Raw genomic sequence first — 22,075 nt, forward strand, 5'->3', positions numbered from 1 at the left:
CTAAAAATGGGGGTAATCAAAATCGCGTTACCGGAAGTTGGGTTAGATTAGTACATGGCGCTATTTCGAATTTTTATTTTAAAGTCACTGTGAAGAAAGGATGTAGTAAACATTTTTCCCAGTGTCATACTTAGGGGTATTATGTTACTTATGATCTAAACATATATGAAACTATTTTATTTTTTTTAAAAATCCCATTAAACTGATGAAGACATCAGCGCGTGACGCGATTAAGAGAAATCCCTAAAATGTAAGGATTTACGACACCGAATACAATAGGTTTCGTCCCTTCTTTGATCCCACGCTCAATATCCCTCGAGTAGCGGCTTCTTTATCTTTGTATCACGCCATTAAAAGGGAAGAACAAGAAAAAAACGCGCGGGAGAAGACGCCCAAAAAGGAATTCTAGTCATTTGTTTGTTTGTATTGAAACAGAAGCCGCTGTTTTGTAAATTTTACCGTCGCGCATTGTTCTCGTTACTTCCGCCAAGCGGCATTTTATTTGTAAGATCCCCTTCTTGCCATCATCGCGAGCATCTTTAAAACAGCGCTCCGTGACTAGTTAAAATTGGGAGGGACACGACGTAGACGAATAATTCAGAGCTGCCTCCGCCAATTCAGACTTTACCCGACCTCGAAAGGTTGGAGAAAGTGCAAACGCAACGTCGACGATAATGGAAATTTATCATCGCTCTCTGGCTTTGACGCCGCCGCGGGGAAAAGGGTTAATGGGCGTCACGCGATCGCTCTCGACGATAATCATCGCAACGCGTCTCGGCCCCGCTAAGCCTCGGCCAATATCCCGCGTGAAGCGGCGATTAACGCGTCCTACGGAAAACGAAATCAACGATTAAAAAGAGGCTCGCCGCCGACTATTATTATTAAAATTCCTTATTAGTGTTTGTCTCGAAACCCGCATCGCGACCGGAAACGATGAACCGTTATCTTAAGCCTCCCACCCGAGGTTTATTATTACGCAAAAAGGGGTGATCGTGCCAAACGGACATCACGCGGACGGCGATGATGCCATCAAAGACTCGATGGATATGGGTCTCCTATCTTCGCGGGAATTACAGAGCGGCGGCCAGTGTCCAAATAAGGCTAATAAGTTCGCCGTACCCCTTATTTAGGGGCAGAGAAGTATAGGCACGGAGACGTTCTTTCGCGATTGCGGTGTGATTAAACCATCCCCAATCATTTCGGCTCTCGGGACCTACTAACCCGTCTAAATGAAGAAATTTATCCGCCAATTTAAATCGCGCTAAAATAAATTTGACGAAATGTTTCGGTATAAATGCGGCTCACGTACGGAAATATATCGGCCTAATGAGTTCGTTTCCCGCAGTGATCAACTCCTCCATCCCGGCACGGAGGGTATACATTCGCGCGTTATAGAAGGGCGTTTTAATGATAATTACCCTCGAATCCGCGCGTAAATGTCTCACGGGGTAAGGGATAAACCCTTTGGAATTTCTTTTAAAAAAGGGTGTTAAGTATCGTACGGATCCCTTCGTCGCCGTAAAAAAGGCGACCCAAAACGAGGTGAATCGTGGTCCCTCTTCTTTTTGGCAATGTCCTTGTCAACCGAGGCGATCTACGAATTCCAACAGACATTTCTTTCCAGTCCGATAATGGTGTCTCTATTAACTTCGACCCGAAACAATGGCCATTTTTAGTCACGATCAACACGATGCCGCTCTCGGTTGTCCGCGACCCCTCGGCCAGAGGGTCACCCATTGTGAACCGCCTATTCCAGTTCATCGGAAATAACAAACATTCACTTTCGCGCGCGTCGCTGATTGTCCTCCGTATTCGAGATTTAAAAAATTGGACTAGGTCAGATTGCAACATCCACGCCGTGTCAACAAAGGTTTCGCCACTTTGAAACACTCCCAAATGAAGACGCTGTATCAAATGTGATTTATGTAACGGATAGAATCAAACTACGTAAAAATAAATAATACGTTGACCGGAAACTGACCTACTAAAGTATATTATCCGAAAGTGTATAATGAGCCAATTTGATTAACGGGCAAGGCGAACATTTCGAGCGAAGCGGATTCAAAACGGGACGACCCATATACCGCCAGAAATCAAATAATTTCACTTTCAACCTCCGCCGCGAAGAGCGTCAAAAAACAAAAGGAGATAGGATTGGCACCTATAAAAGCGAAACGGACATAAATCAACCGTATAAGACTGTCGAGAGGAATTAAACAAGATGCTACAGACATTTGAATACACACAACTTTATCTATCTTTCATGTCCAACAATAATAAAAGCTACAAGTTTCCTCTATACGTTTTCTATTTTCAGTTGGCAAACTGATTGACTTTTAAATGGTTTCAAATTAGTTAAATTATAAATAAATAAATAATAGAATAAAATATACACTTATCATATAAATACTTTCTGGAATTTCATATTAAATTAAATTGTGATTACAAACTTTATAGTTCATAATTTGGTTTCGTATTTCTAGCCCAATCAATGTTATTACAAAGGTTTCTGAGGATAAACAATATTTCCTTAGTTCATATACGAATTAAACGCCAATAGTAGTGAAATGTCCTAAGATATGAAATAGAGTTTCACGGAGCCAATAAACTAAAGGCCTTTTCACACGAGCCAACTTTTTGAACCAACTAGATGAGTCAACTTGAGTTGAGTTAACTAGTTGGTTCGTGTGAATAAAAGTTCGATGAGTTGATCCACCAAAAAAGTAAGCGAGAAAAAAATGGATCACTGATCCATTTTTGCTGACTCAGCATTTTGATTTGAAAAGTTGGCTCGTGTGAAAAGGTCTTTAGAGGTTAAGATACAGGGTGCAAATAAATTACTAAAAACGTTATCTAAATTTAAATTTAATAAATTTATTTATAAAAATAGCTCAGAATGATAAGTTCTAACCAAAAATATAATTTTCAATGAAATAAACTTTATTTAAAAAAAATTTAGATTTCTTGGCGAAAATCGATATACAACCAAATGGGCCAACCCGAAGATTGGAAACCCTAAAATATTGGGGTTTAGAAATAATTTCACGGTGGTTTTCTTCAAACGATTTAAAAATCATTGATTTAAATCACTTATTACACTTCTATGTGGTAACAGATATTGATTTATGAAAAACGAAACTTCCGAGCAAAGTAATTTAAAGTATTAATTAAATTTAATTCGACTTAAATTAATTTAGTTTTAAGCTACCAATGAATGCAAATTTTCATTAAATTTTCAAAGGAAAATGTGGCATAAAACATTTAAGAATCAATTAAAATTAAATAAAAATAAAACCCAATTGAAATCAAATAATTTATTTTGGTATACTTGGGCTAACCCAATGCAAATCAAATAAATCGATTTTGTTTAAATCAACAACAATAGAGAGCTTTTACTTATCCTATCGATTGTTGTATTATTCACTTTTCGAACCCTTACAATTGAAACGTTATGTATGGCGGCGGCGGCGGCGTACTACGCGGTACGCGAAACTAATACACGCAAATCCCTAATTGCGAGGGTGTGTGAAATCGAATAAAAAGCCGATCCCCGTTGTTATAAAAATTAGGAAAATTTGTCTCCTCAAAATAATAATAACGGGAGTGCGATGAGTCTCGCGTAATCAGGCAATAAAGATAAGAAGATATATCTCAAATTTGGGCCCAACAAGAAACTTCTTTGTCCGTCTTTCGGCGATCACAAGCGGAGGATCGCCTCTAATTCCTCGCCTCGTTTCGCCGTTTTCATACTAATAAAAAATAAATACGTATTCCGTCCCGAATCGGCTATCGCCGTTAACACCCACGGATATGATCGTCCCAAAAATGAGTCAACCGCAATTCTATCGTGGAAAGGTAATACCCAAAGGTACCCACCCCCTCACTTCAAATTACACACCGAATTCGCTTCAAGGAGAGCGTTAGGTGTATGGCGAAAATCCCTTTCTCCTATCAGTCATAAGAACTAGAACGTGGGACAGCGTGCCGGATGAGATCAGATGGTGGCCATTGAGGGGGAAGAGAAATACTCGAGAAAAAAGTAAAAGTTCGGGGTTTCTGATCTAATTCGTATGAGAAAGTGCGAGTGCTTTCGTACGTTATTACCTGGAAGCGAAACTCGACCTTACTTTTAAAGGTAAGGCGAGAGGTAAAGTTACTTTAATAAGATTGTGGGAGGAAGACATTTTTTTCTTCATACGTACGAGGGGGTTTTTAGGATGAAAAAAAAAACAACAGAAACTTGTCGGCATTCGTACAGCGTGAAGGTTAAGCGTGATATCTATCACGAAGAACTATAATACTAAACTTGTTCCCATTTTACGGTTAAGATGATCACCATCTAAGTATCATCTTGGAACATTTTACGAAAAAAAAACTAACCATTTTACTTATAAATAACAAGGTTCCGAAAAGTTTAAAGATGCGAAGACAATTTACTTTCCTTTTTTTTCATTATACAAGAATAAAGGCCTCTTAAATAACGGTTAAATTGCTTTTCCAATTGCCAAATGGACGTTTGTATTCTTAAGAATACTGTAAATTATTCGGAAGAACTAGATTATTTGTTTTAAATTTTACGTTGAAAACGAGTAAAAATCACAAAGGGCATTCACTATTCATTCGCGTAAATTAGGGCATTTGGAAATGGACGATAGTTTTCTCTACGTATTTAAACAATCATTATATTTATAAATCCAACGTATTTTAAATAAATTAAAATTAAGCTGACAATCATATTTGGGACAAATCTACAAATCGTCCAACACAAAGACGCTAAACCCATTAATAACAAAGACATTTAGTCATTAGTTAATACGCCTGAAAATAAACCATATATTCGTAAACACCAGTTAAAAACATACCACGGAAGCAATTAGTACAATCTTTGACGCCTCCGTTTCTTCCCTTTAAGGAAAACCTCGAGAAAAGGAAAAATGCGCGCGAACAAAAATGAGAATAAAAATGGTGGCGAAGAGACAATTAAAATCTGTTAATACCCTTCATTTAATCGTCGTCGACCCCGTATTTAAAGCGAAGGATAAGTTCTATCCATACGTAATTAAACCTTTGCTTAATTATAATATCAAATGATGCGAAAGGTACACTAAAGCACCTCTGTAATGGCGTTAAATTTAATTAAAAAATTAATACCTACGGTGACTCTTATCTGGACTTTTTACCCCCGGCGTGTCATCTTCGTATTTCCGAATCAACAATAGTTCGCGTACCAAATTACAGGATTACCAAATAGTAAGTGGGGGTTAGTAAGGTATATAGATAGTTATTAACCTAGATTTCCGTAATACTAGCCATACGTTATTACTCATATTCTTAATTTTATTTTCCACAGATATCTATCCAATTCTTTTCGGAACTAACTATTACTATTTACTATTGACATAAATTTAAAGAGTGGGCTAAAAATAAGAAGTATTCAAATTGGGAAAATGGGTTAAAAATTATTTAAGTTGGAAAAAAAATATTACATTCCGACTCTGAAACAAAAAAACGTTTTTCTTAAAGGTATTCCCATTTTAGAATATATACGCGGGAATTTTTTTTATTATTATTATTAACGGTGGAAGAAATAATTGTTATTTACGATTTATGCCTCGGGGAAAAATAAAAGGAAAAAAAAAGACGCTGAACTCATCATTATTAGCGAAACGGACGAGGGATGGGTTACAATAGGGCTTGGCTTACTTTATCTCACTCTTTCTAAGAAAGATTGAAATTCCCATCCGGATGTACGAATTAAAATCTTCCGCTCCACATTTCTTGTTTAGAATTAATTTCAAGTGATAAAATTTGCATACAACGTACTAACAAAAAATTAAGCTTGGACGCTGATGGCTATTGAGTTATTTTAAACCCTTGTTGGAACTCTACAAGGATACAGTCGAAATGCGCGTAATTAGAGTTTACAAATTGAGAGAAGGGGGCAACAATGGATTATAGCGTTCATTTTATAAATAGACATTTTCTTACGGGAGTATGGGAAAATAACGACGCTCTGGGTATAATTGGATAAGGTCACCAAATTGTCGCGGACATCGTAATGAAATTATGAGAACGCCGTTCTTAAATTATGAAGAATTACAACACGCGGTTGATTATTTTTGGGGTTCCTTGTCTAATTTATAAGTAATAATTCTGCAGAAAATAGTAGCGGATAATAAGCCCCATTGGTCTATAATTTAACGAAATTATCCTAACGTCATTCGCTAAAAGCGAAATCGAGTAGCCTAAAATGAACGCGTAAATCATTATATTTTAAATAAATCGCTAATGTACCTTTAGAGGGTACGCGAATAAAATACGAAATGAGTCATGTCAAATATTTTTGGTGTCGAAATAAATAAGCTCGTTAACGAAATTCTCATTTTTTAAAAAATGACTTAATTAATCAGAGGAAATTGGGCGTTGAAAAAGAGTTTTTCCGTTAAACAAGCTTTAATTTCGCTCTCGGTACTTTATATGGGGCTTAATATATTTCGGAGAAAGTTGAAAAAAGAAAAAATTAAAGGGTAGATTTCGTAATTACGCCCGCGGTATGGAATGCAAAATCGCGGACGCTCGGCCAAAAATCTAAAATTAGCACCCACGTTAAGAATGACCCCACTATTAACATTTCGTTATGTTAATAAAATATACGGAGGTAGTGTTTGTCTCGTTCGTTTCCAGTCGTTCATCGCAACTACGAAACATTTCCCGAGAACATTAATATCGCTGAATACGTATAGTAGCGGTATTAAACCGCGAACAAATTTGGCGAAGATAAAAAACAAAGACATCTTTATAATCATCGCTCCCACTTTTGTTTAAAATAACGTTTCCTGGTCCTTGATGGAGGAAATTTATTTTTAAGAGAGCATTTCATTTCTTTTTTTAAAGTCGAAGCCGCGCGCGATAAACTTAAGAAACCTTAGAGAGAAATACGCGGAGGAGGCGTCATTAAGAAGCGCTTATGCAAATTTCGACAGTCTCGAATAATAACAATTTGAAGAACCTCCGATTTAAAGCGAACCATTTTTTCTTCCCGAAGAATGACCATATCGCGGAGCTCTATTTTTAACCAGCCAAATCTTCCTCACTCTCGTATCGGAGTTTACAACCATTATTATAAACGTGTATTGAAAGAACGCATGTTGTTTATAGATAGAAATAATGACGCGATGAATACCCTGTTATTTATCTAATACTTAAAGTCATCAAAATACGCTAAGGTAACGAAGGAAAATAAAATCATAATTTGTAGAATTGGGAAAATGTTAGGTCAATTTATTTTTAATGATTACTCGAGACATAATCAAGATAAAATTATTACCGAACGGAATTATTGGCAAACAAGGTTCATTTCATTTAAATACAACCAAACGATATATACTACTACCATGGACAGGAATCCATACTTTTACTTGGAATGCTTATCGCGGCAGATTTTCGTCTCGATGTGGCTGACGGTTTTTTGACGTCACTATAGCCGTGTTCACACTAGACACTTTGGAACCGTTTTAAAACGGTTTCGAAAGATAAAATTGAACACTTTCGGTGTCAACTGTATTAATAGCCATACAATAAATACATTCGATAGCAAAATTTTACAATTTGATCTTTCGAAACCGTTTCAAAACGGTTCCAAAGTGGCTAGTGTGAACGCGGCTCATGTTAACTTAGCAAACAACAACGTGAGAGTGGAGCGCGCGCCAAGGGAATTTTCTCTCTCGTAGGCGGGGCCAAAGCCGTCAGAGGGATCTTACCATACGCGATACGGCAGGATAAGCATTCCAAGTATGGATTCCTGCCATGGGTGATAATTTATAACCCAATTAAGTTGCGTGTCCAGAACAAAGAAGGCCTAACGAAGATTTTTAGCGTCGGTGTTCGCCCTGGTGAAAACCAGCTTTTAGGCGTCATAGACCAAACTAAGCGTAAGGCCTACAACGACCATCACTTAGTTTTAACCTTCAACCCCACCTTTGAATCAAGTTACACTGATGGTGACAATAACGTGGACTAGGAGTCGGTCAAAGTTCATTTGCATTAGCTGGCAATCTAAATAAGGCCAATTACTTCCAATAATAAATAACGAGGCAAATTCCAAACAGGTTTCATCATTTTTATCCCCGATGAGCTGAAACTTTTCCTATTTTAGCGCTCATCCCCGTCTCTTTCGGTATCTTTAAAACAATGTAAATCCTAGATTTTATTTCCCCGACGACCACGGTATTCAAATCGAGCGCGTCCAAGATACCGACGTTAGATAGGCATGTTTCCCAGCGTCACCCCTTTCTCTTTTATTTTGAGGACAATTTTGTCTAAATTTAGGGTTGTCTTTTTCCCAGCAGAGGTAAAATACAATGTCTAGCCCAAGCGTTAATATCACTTCGTACCAGGTGGTTAAACGTGGTAAACGACATTCGTCAAGTTCCTTCAAATCACTTATTCTAGACATATTCTATTGGACGTTATTATTTTTTATTATAGTTTTTATCCGGGGAAGAAAAATAAGGAGAAAACGCTTTTATATTGTTTCTATTTAAATTGATGTGAGAAAAGTTGTGGATTTATTTAAAGGTCATGGTCCACGAATATTACGGTGGAAATAAGTGTCTCAAATAAATATTATTAAAGTACGATTCCGTGAATAATTACATAATTTTTTGTTCATTGCTCCTTATATTCTTCGCCACGAAAAATATTTCTACGTTTTTCGATGATAAAAAGGGTTTTTTACACATCCAAGTATATGTTTAAAATTCACCCCATTTTTTATACAAATTATATAAATTACCAGTCACTTATGGTCAAGGAAGAATACGCGGATAATTTGCAATTAAAGGAGGCGAAGAGCTTAATAGGCTTGTCAAGTTGTCACCATTTTTAGTGTAACGTATAATAGCGGTAACCTTTAAACGCTATTGACAACTCGCTGTTTGGTTAATAGCTCGTAATAGGCGCTTTAGAAATCTGACATCAAAAAGGGCTAAAATTTAAATACGGACTGGACAATCGACTTATAACGTTTACGTATGATGTTAACATAGTTGAATCGAAGGAACTATAAACCATAGATAAATCCGATTAAGCGGGTTCACGAGCCCAAAAACTCACCGAAGCGAAGCCATAGCTTTCAACGTTACGTCGAGAAAATTTATGGCTATTTCCTATACTAGAAATTAGCTCGCTATCAGCACCAAAGGCAAGAGACTCCTCGAATTTCATCGCTGTTAGTCTCGAGTACGCGAGTACAATCGTAATTGCGAACCAGAATCATTGTCACGATAGTCGAAACAGTTGTTTACGAATTCCTGGTCCAAAGATTTCTTAAACAATGCGCTATAAGCCTTCGTAACATTTCCCTACGCGCATAACGTATTATTTAAATCGGAGCTATTTTGGGTAATTTCGTTTTTCACGGGAGCATCGTGAAAAAATACGAACCATTTGTTCCTCTTGAATGGCCAATAATGACCGGAGACGTATTCAAATTTAGGCTCCCTTTACGCGGCGAAGTCGTAACTTCGCCTTTGCAGTCGCGTTATTTTCCATTGATTAAAACTCGTTCTACAAAATATTCCAAAATCGGTTCTTTTCAGCGTATACCTTTTTATATATAAAAACCCTTCATTTAGCCTTTCCGTTTTTGGTTGTTGACTTAGAGTAAAACGTACCCGGTCGCTAATATGTAAATCGTGAGAAATCTGGCTTGAAAGGTAGCGTTTAAAAGCATTCACCCATTATAAAAAAAATATATAAAAATTTCTAAGTCGGGTCTAAAAATAACGGAATAAGAGCATCTCCTGCCTTCCGAATCCATTTTGGGGGCATAAATACGTGAACTGAGGAACAACATTTTAAAAGGAATATACGAGGAAATTTAAATAAATACCGGTGTTAGCACCGAGGCGCTATTACTCGTAAGTCAGAAGCTAATTTAATTTGACTTGAATGTTTTCACTTTCTGCGAGTGTAGAAAATTTAAATTATTTTTATGTTCTCGGAAGTTCTAGCAAATACGAGGGTACTATTTAGGTTTTGTAGAAAAAAAAAGAAAATTAAATTAAATACTAACAGAAGTATTCATTTACCTCCAACTAAGACTTGTTTAACATAACTAACTCTAATCATTCCTAACTTATGTACAATATTTTTTTTAAAGATTAACTGCGTTTCCGCAGATGGTACTACTGAAGTGGTGTATTATTAAAAGAAATAGACAGGTAAAACCAGCGTTAAAAAATACACGCTGTGGAAACGTGTACTAGTATAGACGTGGCTTTATGGCGCGCAGACTGTTTATCCTATACATTCCATCTACACGATTCCTAGCGCGTGCTTAACCCGTCAAATTTGCGAGTATTTACGCGAAAACTATTACAAAGAAATGGAAAAAAATTCTAAAAAGTTGGTTTTGAAATATATTTTCAGCACCGTGGCCTTTATCTAATGCCGCTTCTACAATAAAAGGCCGAATCTTTCCACGAAGATTCTAAAACAATTCCTCCTTTTTTCCGATCCGTCAAAAATAAGCCGTTCTAATTCGTGATCTTCGGAAAACATTACCGACGAAATCCGCCAGATAACCTCAAATTTAACCGATGACTCTTCACTTTCAACTTTCCCATTTTTTTCAAGAAGCGATTAATCAAGAAATATTATCCTCCCCGCCCTCCCCCCTTTCGTATAATATCTTCCGAGATTATATCCCTCGCCTAACTAAGTCATTATCATCAAAGATGTGGGTTTTTCTTTTACTTTCTCGCCAGTTTTAATTACTTTCGAAAGAGGAAAACGAAAGGGAGAGGGGGAAAGGTAAGGAGGAATTAAACTAGTTCTAGGTCACTTGCATTTTTGAGACTCCAATTTAAATATTAAATGAGAAAATATCAAGAAAGATTCACCTATCCTTTTTTTATTATTAAACCATATAATTATTTGACTTTCGTAATTGGATATTATTTGGAAGAGAGTTTATTTTTATCATTTATAAACGAAAAAGATGCGCATTAGCCAAATTAGCAATATACGAAATCAGCGAATGTAAACAGCTGAAACTAAAATTAGGGTTTAATCGCGTGGCTTAATATACACTCCGGCGACGGGAATATAACCTACAAAGCGTTCGTTACGCAAGATCTCAACAATGTTTGAGTTAATTTCTGCAACAAACCACTATGCAACGCCGAAGATGGTAAAAGCCATAAGAGGGAGCGGTCAATATTGGAACCCTAGGCTTTGGTGGCGACAGAAACGCTAGACGTAATATTCTGGCGCCCAAGAAGTATGAGGACGTATTTTGGGAAACTTAAATTTGAAATTGATCAGTTTTATAAATTATGGGAACGCCCATGAAATTCTGCACCCACGAGAAAATCTTCGTAACCCGACCTCGATATGTGGAACATATGACCTTTCTTTAGTATTAACGGATTAAGGAATATGCAATAACCACCACTTTAAAAATAATGTTTACCAGTTTGATGTTATGGTCGATACCTTTACATGTTTGATGTTATTAGTATCGCTTCTTGTACATGCTTGATGTTATTGTTGCTACCTGTTCAAGTTAAATGTTATTGTTGCTACCTGTTCAAGTTAAATGTTATTGTTGCTACCTGTTCAAGTTAAATGTTATTGTTGCTACCTGTTCAAGTTAAATGTTATTGTTGCTACCTGTTCAAGTTTGATGTTTTTGTTGCTACCTGTTCAAGTTTGATGTTTTTGTTGCTACCTGTTCAAGTTAAATGTTTTTGTTGCTACCTGTTCAAGTTAAATGTTATTGTTGCTACCTGTTCAAGTTTGATGTTATTGTTGCTACCTGTTCAAGTTTGATGTTTTTGTTGCTACCGGGACATGTTGGATGTTATTGTTTCTACATCCACATCTTTGATGTTATTGTTTCTACATCCACATCTTTGATGTTATGGTTGATACCTGTACATGTTTGATGTTATGGTTGATACCTGTACATGTTTGATGTTATTATCGCTTCTTGTACAAGTTTGATGTTATTGTTGCTACCGGTACATGTTTGATGTTATTGTTGCTGCATGCACATGTTTGATGTTATGGTTGGTTTAAGCAGACTTATTGATAGGCATTTTAAATCGTAACATGTAGACTACTGTAGTGGTATTTTGATTTTAGAAATCGCTCCAATAAGATAATTAAAAATGGTTACGTCTTAGATATAACGTGTAATTCATATTTCAAAAGTTAAGAAATTTCTATGAATAATTTTGATGGAACATGGCCTGACAAACTGTCAAAATGGTTTTGCTCTGAATACAATTTTAATTGGTTGTATCTCCGAAACCTTTTTAGGCCATTTTTGGAGAGAAGATTAAAAGTCACGCTGTAATTGACAGGATAATGGGGAAAGGGCTTTTAGGAAACAATAAAGGGAAGGAAAGGTCAGGTAGCAGCTTGCTGGGAAAGTCCCAATCTCTTAACAAGACACGACTCCCAGCCCAAGAAAGAGTAAAAGTGACCTTTCAAAAAGGGCGAGTTGATATTGTCCAGAAAAATAATTTGTAGTCGGTATCTTTGAGTTGAAAGGGGAGGGGGGCACGAAAGAAAAATGAATTAATCATAGGTCATCGTGGACGAAGTATTCGAGATTATACTTCCTATATATTTTATTCTTATTAAATTTACAAAATAAATTATTGACATCATCATATACAATAGTTTTTGTACACGCGATTTTGTTTCGGTGCGATTCACTTTATTTTACTGGATATATATCTTTGGTACAAATGTAAGGATTGTATCGAAGGTGGGCTAGCGCCGACTTGACCTCTTTGAATATAGCCTCGATAGATGTCTTTGTCCGTTCGAAGGACATTCGGAGGAGCCATATGTCTCGAACTATCCAACGGGAACGCGCTGTGTTGAATTCTACGTTAAAATTAAACGTTTTACATTAATTTATGAGACATGTTAGGCACGAACATCGGCCCGGATGGTAACAAAGCATCTATAAAATACTTTAAAGTGAAATATATGGAGTTGCTTAAAAGTGTAAATAAAGTCACTACCCTATTAAGGAAAATATACTGGGATAAAACGCTAATGGGAAACTTCGTATACAGAAATTCTCAAAGCTATTTAAGATGTAGCATTTCGAAATAAAACAATAGGTAAAAACAGCAAAGCATAAGTTAAAAAATAGCATTAACACTTACAGCAGGAATGATCTCGTTGGGGTCTTGACTTTATCTCCCGGGTGTTCTTCCTGTGGCATCGTAGATGAGAGCATGCCAATACCAACGAACCTTTTGTACATTTTTAGATCATGTTCATCTGGCTGCTTTACTTCTTTGCCATAAACTTGCTTCATTGTAGGTAGAATTGACTGCAATGAAAACACCATTATATGATTAACTTTAGAACACTTCAAGTCACTATACCTGTAAAAGTGCATTCTAACAGGTAACTAGGGTAGGCTATAACACAATGGCGTAAGTAAATGACAGTACCGCAGTGTCTGCGTCGCGGGTGGACCCCCGATCAATAAGAGCCTCACAAAAGATTCTTAATAAAAACGTTCCCGCATTATAATGAAGGGGCCCAAAACCTAGTTTCATTTGTGGGCCCAAGCAATTTTAGTTTCGCCACTGGTAAGTAAGTTGTCTTGGTACTGGCCATGAAACAAAGCCAGCTCCAGGGAGTAGGCCATATTGGCTACCTACCTTGAAATTTTTATGGGGCTTCCAAATTTTACCAAAGTTTAAAATTAGCCAAAGCGATTGGGAGTTAAATTTAAATTCTATTAAAATTAATTACAGGGAGAGAATAAATTTAAATTTTAAGGATGAATTGCCATATTTTTCTAGCTTTAGGAAATAAAATAGGTCTCAAGAAAATAGGGGGCACTACTTACTTAGCCTACTTGAACCAAATTCTAGCGCTGCCACAGCAGTCAAACTTCTAATCTCGGGGACATTTTTTCTAAAAATCTTTGGATTGGGGGCGATAATGACGCGTAATTATTGAAAACCCACCTCAAATGTCACTAATTTCGGTGAAGTTTCCGAGGCCGTAGATGAGGCGTCACTATCAACCATAAACTTTGGATCATCATCGCTAATGTCGTCACTGTCGGTGTCACTAGTGCTACTAGACGTGGATGTGGTCGATGACATTCCAGAAACTGAAGGGTTGGGTGGTTTGTCAGTTCCCATCGACTCCCTTCGCTTGCCAGGACGAACTCTCACGGAAAATGGGGAATACTCAGTTGCAAAATGTGGCATGAAGTCCCTACAAACATTCAAATTACACATTGTGAATATCAACGTAGGATCATCTTAAACAAAAGAAAACTGAAATATACCTGATTGAGTGACTCATGTTAAACAGAAACAATTCTGTGAAAACTGTAATTTCGTACGGCCTATAATGTTCAAAATAGCCATCGATACGTTCATCGATCATGTAATTCTTTGACAACTGGAGAACAGATCCTTGCAAGCCTTTCGTAACTTCATCATAGGCTAATGGTAAAGTGGCAGATACTTCGGAATCCCACCATTGAGTATAGCTACGATAATTAACCAAGATTGAAACCACCAAAGAATTATCCCCATTGGCCAGTCAGCACTCGCGCTGTCCGAGGACTGTTTTTAAAAAAAAATTAAGACGCACATGTTTCGCCTTTGAACAATCTCTCCAACCGCTGGTGGATTATGAAGGTAATAGTCGGTGGACAGTTCCCACAAAGGCGTAGAGCCGCTGGAAGGCTTATACACTCCCAAGAAAAGGTTAATCGCGTTCTGTTTATCGGCATCTACGAACAATAATTCCCGGTAAAATGCGCTCTATCCTCATAGCTACGCCTCTAAAATGAACAAAAAGTACCTGAAAATGTGTTACTATAGTAACGGGATAGGGTTTGCATAATATCTCTGGAATGCGAAGAGATGGGAGAGATTTTCCTATACGTTTTAATTCTGTGGACCAGCTGCGAGCCGCCATACTGGAGGGCCAAAGTATCTCCGTGGTCCTCGTAAAGCTCCTCGAGCATCCTAAAAAGGTGACGTTAGTCCATTCCGACCAAATCTAAGTAAACGACTGTGAGATAATTCAGACCTGACACTATCAGTATCAAACTCCAGCGATGGTTTATCTAGAGCCCCAAGGGCATACATCTTTCGAAAAAGAGAAAATGAAGCGTTTAATTTCGGGGTATTCTAGGACGCTATTTACTCCCAATAAAAGGTCACCTGGAACGCGAGCGCGCATTTTCCCAGGGCGAACTGAGCCGTGTTTGTCCTGTCTAGGCAATCAACGCAATTAACCCTGACCACCCCGGTTTGCAGAATCATCCCATTGTTTGTTTTAATTCCACCTAAACGGCTGTACAGTGGATTCGGAACTAGACGGTGGCAATTAAAAGGGGGCCAGCTCTGGAAAATGCCCACTCTACGTAAAACGTAGTAAGCTATGTCAGATAGGCGACCCATGACATTGGACTCTTTTCTGGCAGGAAAAAAAAGATCATGAAAAGAGACGGTTAAAAATTCAGGTCTATTGTTTTAACACTCTAATATGACCTATTTCGTGTAATGAGGTTGCTCTTTACAGGATAAATTAACCCCGTAAAGAGGCTTAATTAAGCGACCAAGACAAAAAAGATCATTTGATAAAAAAAAATGAAAGAACGATCTAGTGAAACGAAACTTAACAGTTTGTTAATTCTGGCCATATCCAAGCCTATGTGTTCTATCTGGTGTGCCGGAGATAGGAACTGGTTCAAATAATTTATGGCATTAATGAACTCGTCACTAAGCATGCTTTCGTGTCGTTTCTGTTCCCGTTTCTTCACCAGATTCAACACGAGAATTGGCGAGCCATAACGTTTCAAAAGTTGGTTAAAATGTCGACCACTCGTGTAGCAATAAGGGTCCGCGAGATCCACTGAAAAACATAACGTTGATATATTGAGGAAATGGAAACTATATCGTTATACCAAGAATTTACATATTTCTATTCAGGGAGAATGACTATATTGAAGCGATTCTTTAAATTGCTCCCAAAACACCTCTATCATGCTGCAAGTGTAAGCTTCTCATCCCTACAAAAATCCAATCAGTCCACTATACCTCATTGATTTCCTAAAATTGACGTCGACATAGTCATTCTCCAAAAGTATAAATAAATATATACTTGGTAATGCGATAGAGCCAATTAATAGAGAGATTTACATCCAATCGCTGGCTTTGGAACCATTTTAGATATATCTTGGGACCAATGAGAAGGAATGGAACCTCTCATTTGAACGAAAGCCGTAAAGTGTCCATTCAATAACGAAGAAACGGAAGAATCGTGAACAATTTGTTCAGTTTCAACTTCATTAGCTACATCCCCCTATTTAAGAACATAGTGTTTTTAGATATAAATAACCAACAGCGGCAAGCAAGAGCAGCTATTGGTATACTTCGCAGTTGGCTCCTCTTTTTAGAAACCTTGTGCCAGCAAAGCGATTTGACCTTCTAGCAATCAACGTCATAAATATGGCTTTACCATATACACTGACGTCTAACCATATAGTTAAGGATTTAAGTTGGGCAATTTTATTTTAACACGGTGGTAATAAAGGATACTCGATTGCCCTACAAAACCGTGTGTTATGAATAGTAACCAATCGGCGTGCAAATCAACATCTTTGATTAAATTAGAATTCCAAACAAATTTCCATTGTGGATTCGTTCGAACACCGTAGCAATACCCTAAAAAGGTCGAAACAGTTCGCTATCAGCAACAAAGTAAATTAACTTACCGCAATTTCGGGTAGATAGGCCGCACCCGCAAAAAATAGATGTCAAATTTAAAAAAGTCACAACGGGCCTATCGTCCAACTGTTGCGGTCCCAAAAAGAGACACGAGATAAGCCGCGGCGTATCTACCTCAAATATGTAAAAACATATGAACCTTCAGATTGATTTCCATAATGATGAGTATTATTTGCTTGAAGTTCAGACCAGGTTTCAGGTCCCATACTATCAGATGAATAGGTATCATCAATACCGGAGAATTCGTGGAATCTCGATTGAACCCTTACGAAATCTTCTCCCTTAGGCTAGGTTCCAGATTTTAACGTTATTAACTAAACGTTGGATCATTTTATTTCCTAAAAAAATTCCTACTTGCAAACTAGCCAAAAAGTTGTCCGCAATTTCGATTGAACCCTCTTCGGTGTTTGTTTGAGGATGCCAATACGACGCTGACCTGCCTTGTTCTACATCAATACTATTATCTGACAAAGGGTCACTTAATTGGGCCAAATTGTACTGTAGGGTATGAGTCAGATCATAACTATAGCTAATACGTAAAAGAAACCGCGTGAATACCATGAAAGGACCTATTTAACCGAATGGTCAGAATTTTCTAACCTGTAGTAAAAATTGCTTGATAGGTCAACATTTTGAAATGTTTTAACATATCTAAAAAAGAAGGAGACAATATTAAAATTAAAAGAGACAAACGTTAACTAAACAAGCTCAAATATATTCCCACCGATATTCATCGGGATGAAAATGCTTGTCTCCACTTTGGGGAATGTAAATCATACTTGTATCCTCAATTTTATAAATTGTATGATGCCCTATTACAGCAACACGACGCCTCTTGGTTATGAGAATTATATAATAACCTTCCAGAAACCTTACAAAACCTGTTATATTAAATATAACCCTTCTGCATTATTAATATTTGATAGTGGAATAAACCATACAAACAAACGTATTCCAAAAACGATAAAAAGTTATTTTTACCAACTATCCCAAAGGCTGATACAGTACGAATTAGGCCAGTTCCAAATTTTTGCCCAGTTTTGGACCGGCCACTCACATTTTGAATATCAATAGATGTAAGTATATCTCTGATTTTCTTTTGGTTATATTCCACCTTGATCAGTAATAAATGGTTTGGTTTGTACATAATCATAGGGTAATTTCTCAATGTCAATTCCCACAATATTTAAATAACTGCAACCAAGAGGTTATCAAGTTACCTAATAATGTGTTAGAATAGAATTAAACACTGGTATTATGGTTTTAACTTTTTTGATTTGTTTTTAACAAAAATTATTAAATTATTCATTAAATTTTTTTTAATATTTAAGTCTAAATGATCAATACTTTGCTTTGATAGGTTATATAATTTGAAATTAAAAGAAATCCTTATTACTTTTAATTACTATTTATTATTTTAGTTTGGCCAGATAGGTTGTTAAACAATTAAAATACAAAACCAATTTTTTGTCAATTTTGTTTCCTCAACAAATAACATTGCGTGATTTACAAAATCAATGATTTTTTTAAATAACTTAATTTTAGATACCTGAATACAATCTTACTACAACATGTTAATTTAATTATAATAATAACTAACCTTATCATCAGTTATAGTGAGCTCTTTAGACTGTCCTCTGTCAATTTGCAGTATTCGAAATGTAGTTTGGGTGTTGTTTGACCCAACTACATATAATTTCTGGAAATTATTGATGAAAAATAAGTAAACAAAACTATTTAAAATTTTTAAGGTTATCACATTGAAAGGCATTCATGCCAACAAGCCAATTAGAAAACTCATACAACACCAGCTAAATAAGATCATATTCAGAGCTATTCAAGGTCACATGGATAGCCTTATCTAAGATTACTAACTTTAAAAGGGTAAATTCAAAAACTTAATCCGCACTTCCCGGTTGTGTACCTTTATGTAACAAATTAAAATTGAATTTATTATAAAATCCTCATATAAGATTCCTTTGACTAATAATCATCGCTAAATAGTTTGCAGCCTTTGTAGGTAGGAAATAATGCAAGGAAAACTTATTTTGGATGGAGATAGCTCAAAAGGATCACACAAGCGTTTGCAAAATCTGAATGAAAATCAAATATCTCCTCTTCCATATTTATTGATATCAGATACACCCAATCACATTCTTGGATGTTTCCAACACTTTTTCAGGCGCTGATTTGGAAACTAGAAAAATACTAATGCCTGTGTTGCCCTTTATGATTTGCCATGGTAAATATAATGGGAAAAGTGCTACACATCAAAAATTTGCACAGGAAAAAAACAGTCACTATCAATACTCCTTGCATTATTTCGAGTATTTGTAGAAGCAATCTCTTACATTCTTTATTCACGCAGTAAACTAGTAAAATATGTACCTAGTTGCTAAATGAATATGCTATCATTAAGTATCGCACACCAGATAAGTTACTTGTAATTATTGCCATTACAGAGTGATTACATGAGTGACGTATATTTCATTTAATTTATTAGTGGAAGGAGGTTCAAATTTACTAGCACAGGTATTACCGTTACTTGTTATTGACATAGATGAATGAATTTTGGTTCATTTTAAGTGAAGAATTTATACAGTTATTGTTACAAATTACAGTTCAAAAACGAACTTGGGGATGCATTTTCACTACTCTTAGGTTAACAAAATCCAGTTTAGCTGTTTAATATGCCTAGTCTGTAGAGGGTATTTGGCTACTTTATGAATAGAGATTTCAAAGTCATGACGTTTTACAAATCGTGCAACGTAAGAGCCGTAACATAATTTTTTAATAGTATTTCTATTTGAAAATACTGATAAAAGGATGATTTTTTAAGAGCAAAACCAAAATTAAAACTAATTATCCAAACCAAGGCTTGGGGAAAACGAAAGCATAATTAATCAACTTACGGTTTTCGTTTCATAAAGGGCGATTTTTTGAAAAGTATTGATGAATGGCAAAACTCGACTACCGGGAGTCGTTTGTGATGGCTGGGTGACCATAGCTGACTTATATTTCGAAAATTATAATAAAAATAACTTTTCATTTCATCGTTCGCAGAAAAAAAAACAAATTTGAAAACTTGACAAAGATCGCGAGCAGATATTGAAGCAGACAACTCTACAGCTCACCTCAATAAGATCTGAACTGAACTGAGGTTTTCAACCATGGATATCGAACTATAAGCGTTTTCAATTTGACTGCTCCAGATCACTCCGATAAGCTTTTCATCTTCGTTTGCATGCTCGGATCTGCTCCGATTAATTTTTACGTGTGCCATTTATTACTCTCAAGCACTCTAAAATCGTTTGAAATCAAACTACCGATTTCGACCGATGAGCGGATCGAGATAGCTCTCGGAGCAAGTCGTTTGCGTGTTCCAATGCGCTATTGTTTTCGAGGGTTCCATTTAGCTCGAGAATAAAATCGGTCGAGTTTTCAATTTTTCTCCAAGGGCCCCGCCAGCAATAGGCACAAGTAGGAATACTTGGGGGCATCCAATTTTGAAAAAGGTACTCAAATACTACCTCGATCAGTATCTGCTACATATACTCCGAAACCTATGGCCTTGATTTTATCACAGTGAAATGTGTTCTACCACACGCAACAGTTACTCTCGTCTTTTATCTGATATACCGCTCCCCTTCTTTGACAATCACACTGAACTATTAAAGGTCATTGATACAATACAAGGGGCACAGATTCTTTTTGGGGACTTCAACTACCGGAACATCAATTAGACTCTGGGCCACACACTTCCGTCAGCTAATGATGCCACAAAATCCTTCCTTGATACTATAAATAACAAGCACTTCATACAACATGTTCATGAACATACACTATTAGGCTACCTTTTTCAGCGACCCAGTATATTTCTTGGATCTCATCTTTACTACAGAAGAGCATCAGTTCTGGTATTCAATATTGAACAACTCCCTCCGTTGGGTAAAAGTGACAATAATCTAATTTGTTTTTCGGTGTCTTGTCCTTCGCCTAATACCTATCAACGTCCGACCCGATTATGCCGCGACTTTTGTCATGGAAACTACGAAACCTTCAATTAATATTATTGTGAACCATGGTATTGAACTGTTTGCCCCTCTTCGGGTCCCACGTGACCCCACGTCTAGCCAAACCTATACACTTATCCGGTCGTTTCGGAAAATGTATCTAGTGCCGGCCCGAGGTAAATTTTATGATGGAGCGAGATCCGATTCCCCCTTGCTAGCCCCTAATATAATTTTTTTTCTTTATTTTTCTTTACGCCTGAAGAGGTCACTCCGTTCACCCGATGGTACGGCCGGCCCTGAATGTATCCAATTTAAAATATAGTCAAATGGTGCCGTTATGTGCGTTCCAAAACTCGATGCTCCGCTCCAGACCAAATAGAATAGAATAGAATAGAATAGAATATAATTTATTGAACTGGAATATATATAAGCGTGGACGCTTATTGGGCCAGCATCAGCGACAAAGAAATACATTTAAAGCAATGGTTACAATGAGGTACAATGAAAGAAGTACACCGTTTAAGTTCAATCCCAGCCCATATATGTTTGTCTAATTTGTTTTTGAAAGCACCGACGGAGGGAGTTCCAGTGGTTAACTATCCGCTGAGTGAAGAAATTTCGCCAAATTTTGGAATCACATCGAGTCTTGAAAATTTTCGGAGCATTTCGGCCACTCCAAATTATACGAAAAAAATTGTCCGGGTTGATAGAGTAAAGTCCATGTACAAGTTTGAATGTCTCCACTAGATCCGCCCGTAGACGGCGCGATTACAGTGACTGCATGCCTAGGCACTTCAAGTGGTCTTCATATGAAAACCCGCGAAGACGTGGAACCATAGAAATCTCATAGGTTACTAGAATGCTGCCGTGTAACTGGCAAATGGGCCAAACGCCGTGGCAGACGATAGCCAGATCTCAGCCAATCAGAGCTCAAAGAGTGGTTCTGCCAAGAATTTAATATCACCAGAGAGAATGACGTCACCTATCTCCCGCTATAGTAGCGGATCCAAGGAGGATTATTATCCTCCTTGGCGGAACCACTCTACGGCCTCTCATTGGCTGAAGGTTCAAGGCGAACTGGCGTCAAGCTCGGCCGTAGGCGGCAGCATTCTAGTTACCTATGAGATTTCTATGCGTGGAACCATTTTAGTGGCTTTCCGTTGAACTCGTTCTATAGCATCAGAGTCTTTTAATAGACGCGGCCTATTTAATCTATAAAAAATCACGCAATGCAGCCACAAATGCAGCTCGGAAGTTTAAGCGAAA

General features: G+C 37.1%; 1 protein-coding gene across 1 annotated transcript; it reads right to left on the bottom strand.

Moving 5' to 3' along the window:
• Window positions 1-12,609: 12,609 nt before the first annotated feature.
• On the bottom strand, window positions 12,610-19,924 carry FIG4 (polyphosphoinositide phosphatase FIG4). Its single transcript, XM_090155671.1, has 19 exons — window positions 19,709-19,924; window positions 18,397-18,495; window positions 17,778-17,910; window positions 17,521-17,677; window positions 17,397-17,447; window positions 17,151-17,325; window positions 16,936-17,083; window positions 16,608-16,733; window positions 16,442-16,542; window positions 16,209-16,371; window positions 15,690-15,921; window positions 15,228-15,483; window positions 15,094-15,152; window positions 14,863-15,029; window positions 14,650-14,791; window positions 14,339-14,545; window positions 14,010-14,265; window positions 13,191-13,360; window positions 12,610-12,903 (listed from the first exon to the last, which is right to left on the bottom strand). The coding sequence occupies exons 1-19, from the start codon at window positions 19,799-19,801 to the stop codon at window positions 12,726-12,728; spliced, it is 2,913 nt and encodes a 970-aa protein (XP_090011797.1). The 5' UTR covers window positions 19,802-19,924; the 3' UTR covers window positions 12,610-12,725.
• Window positions 19,925-22,075: the final 2,151 nt, after the last annotated feature.

Source organism: Leiobunum rupestre, chromosome 8 (genome assembly GCF_980474605.1).
Source record: "Leiobunum rupestre chromosome 8, qqLeiRupe1.1.hap1, whole genome shotgun sequence".
NCBI classification, from domain to species: domain Eukaryota; kingdom Metazoa; phylum Arthropoda; class Arachnida; order Opiliones; family Sclerosomatidae; genus Leiobunum; species Leiobunum rupestre.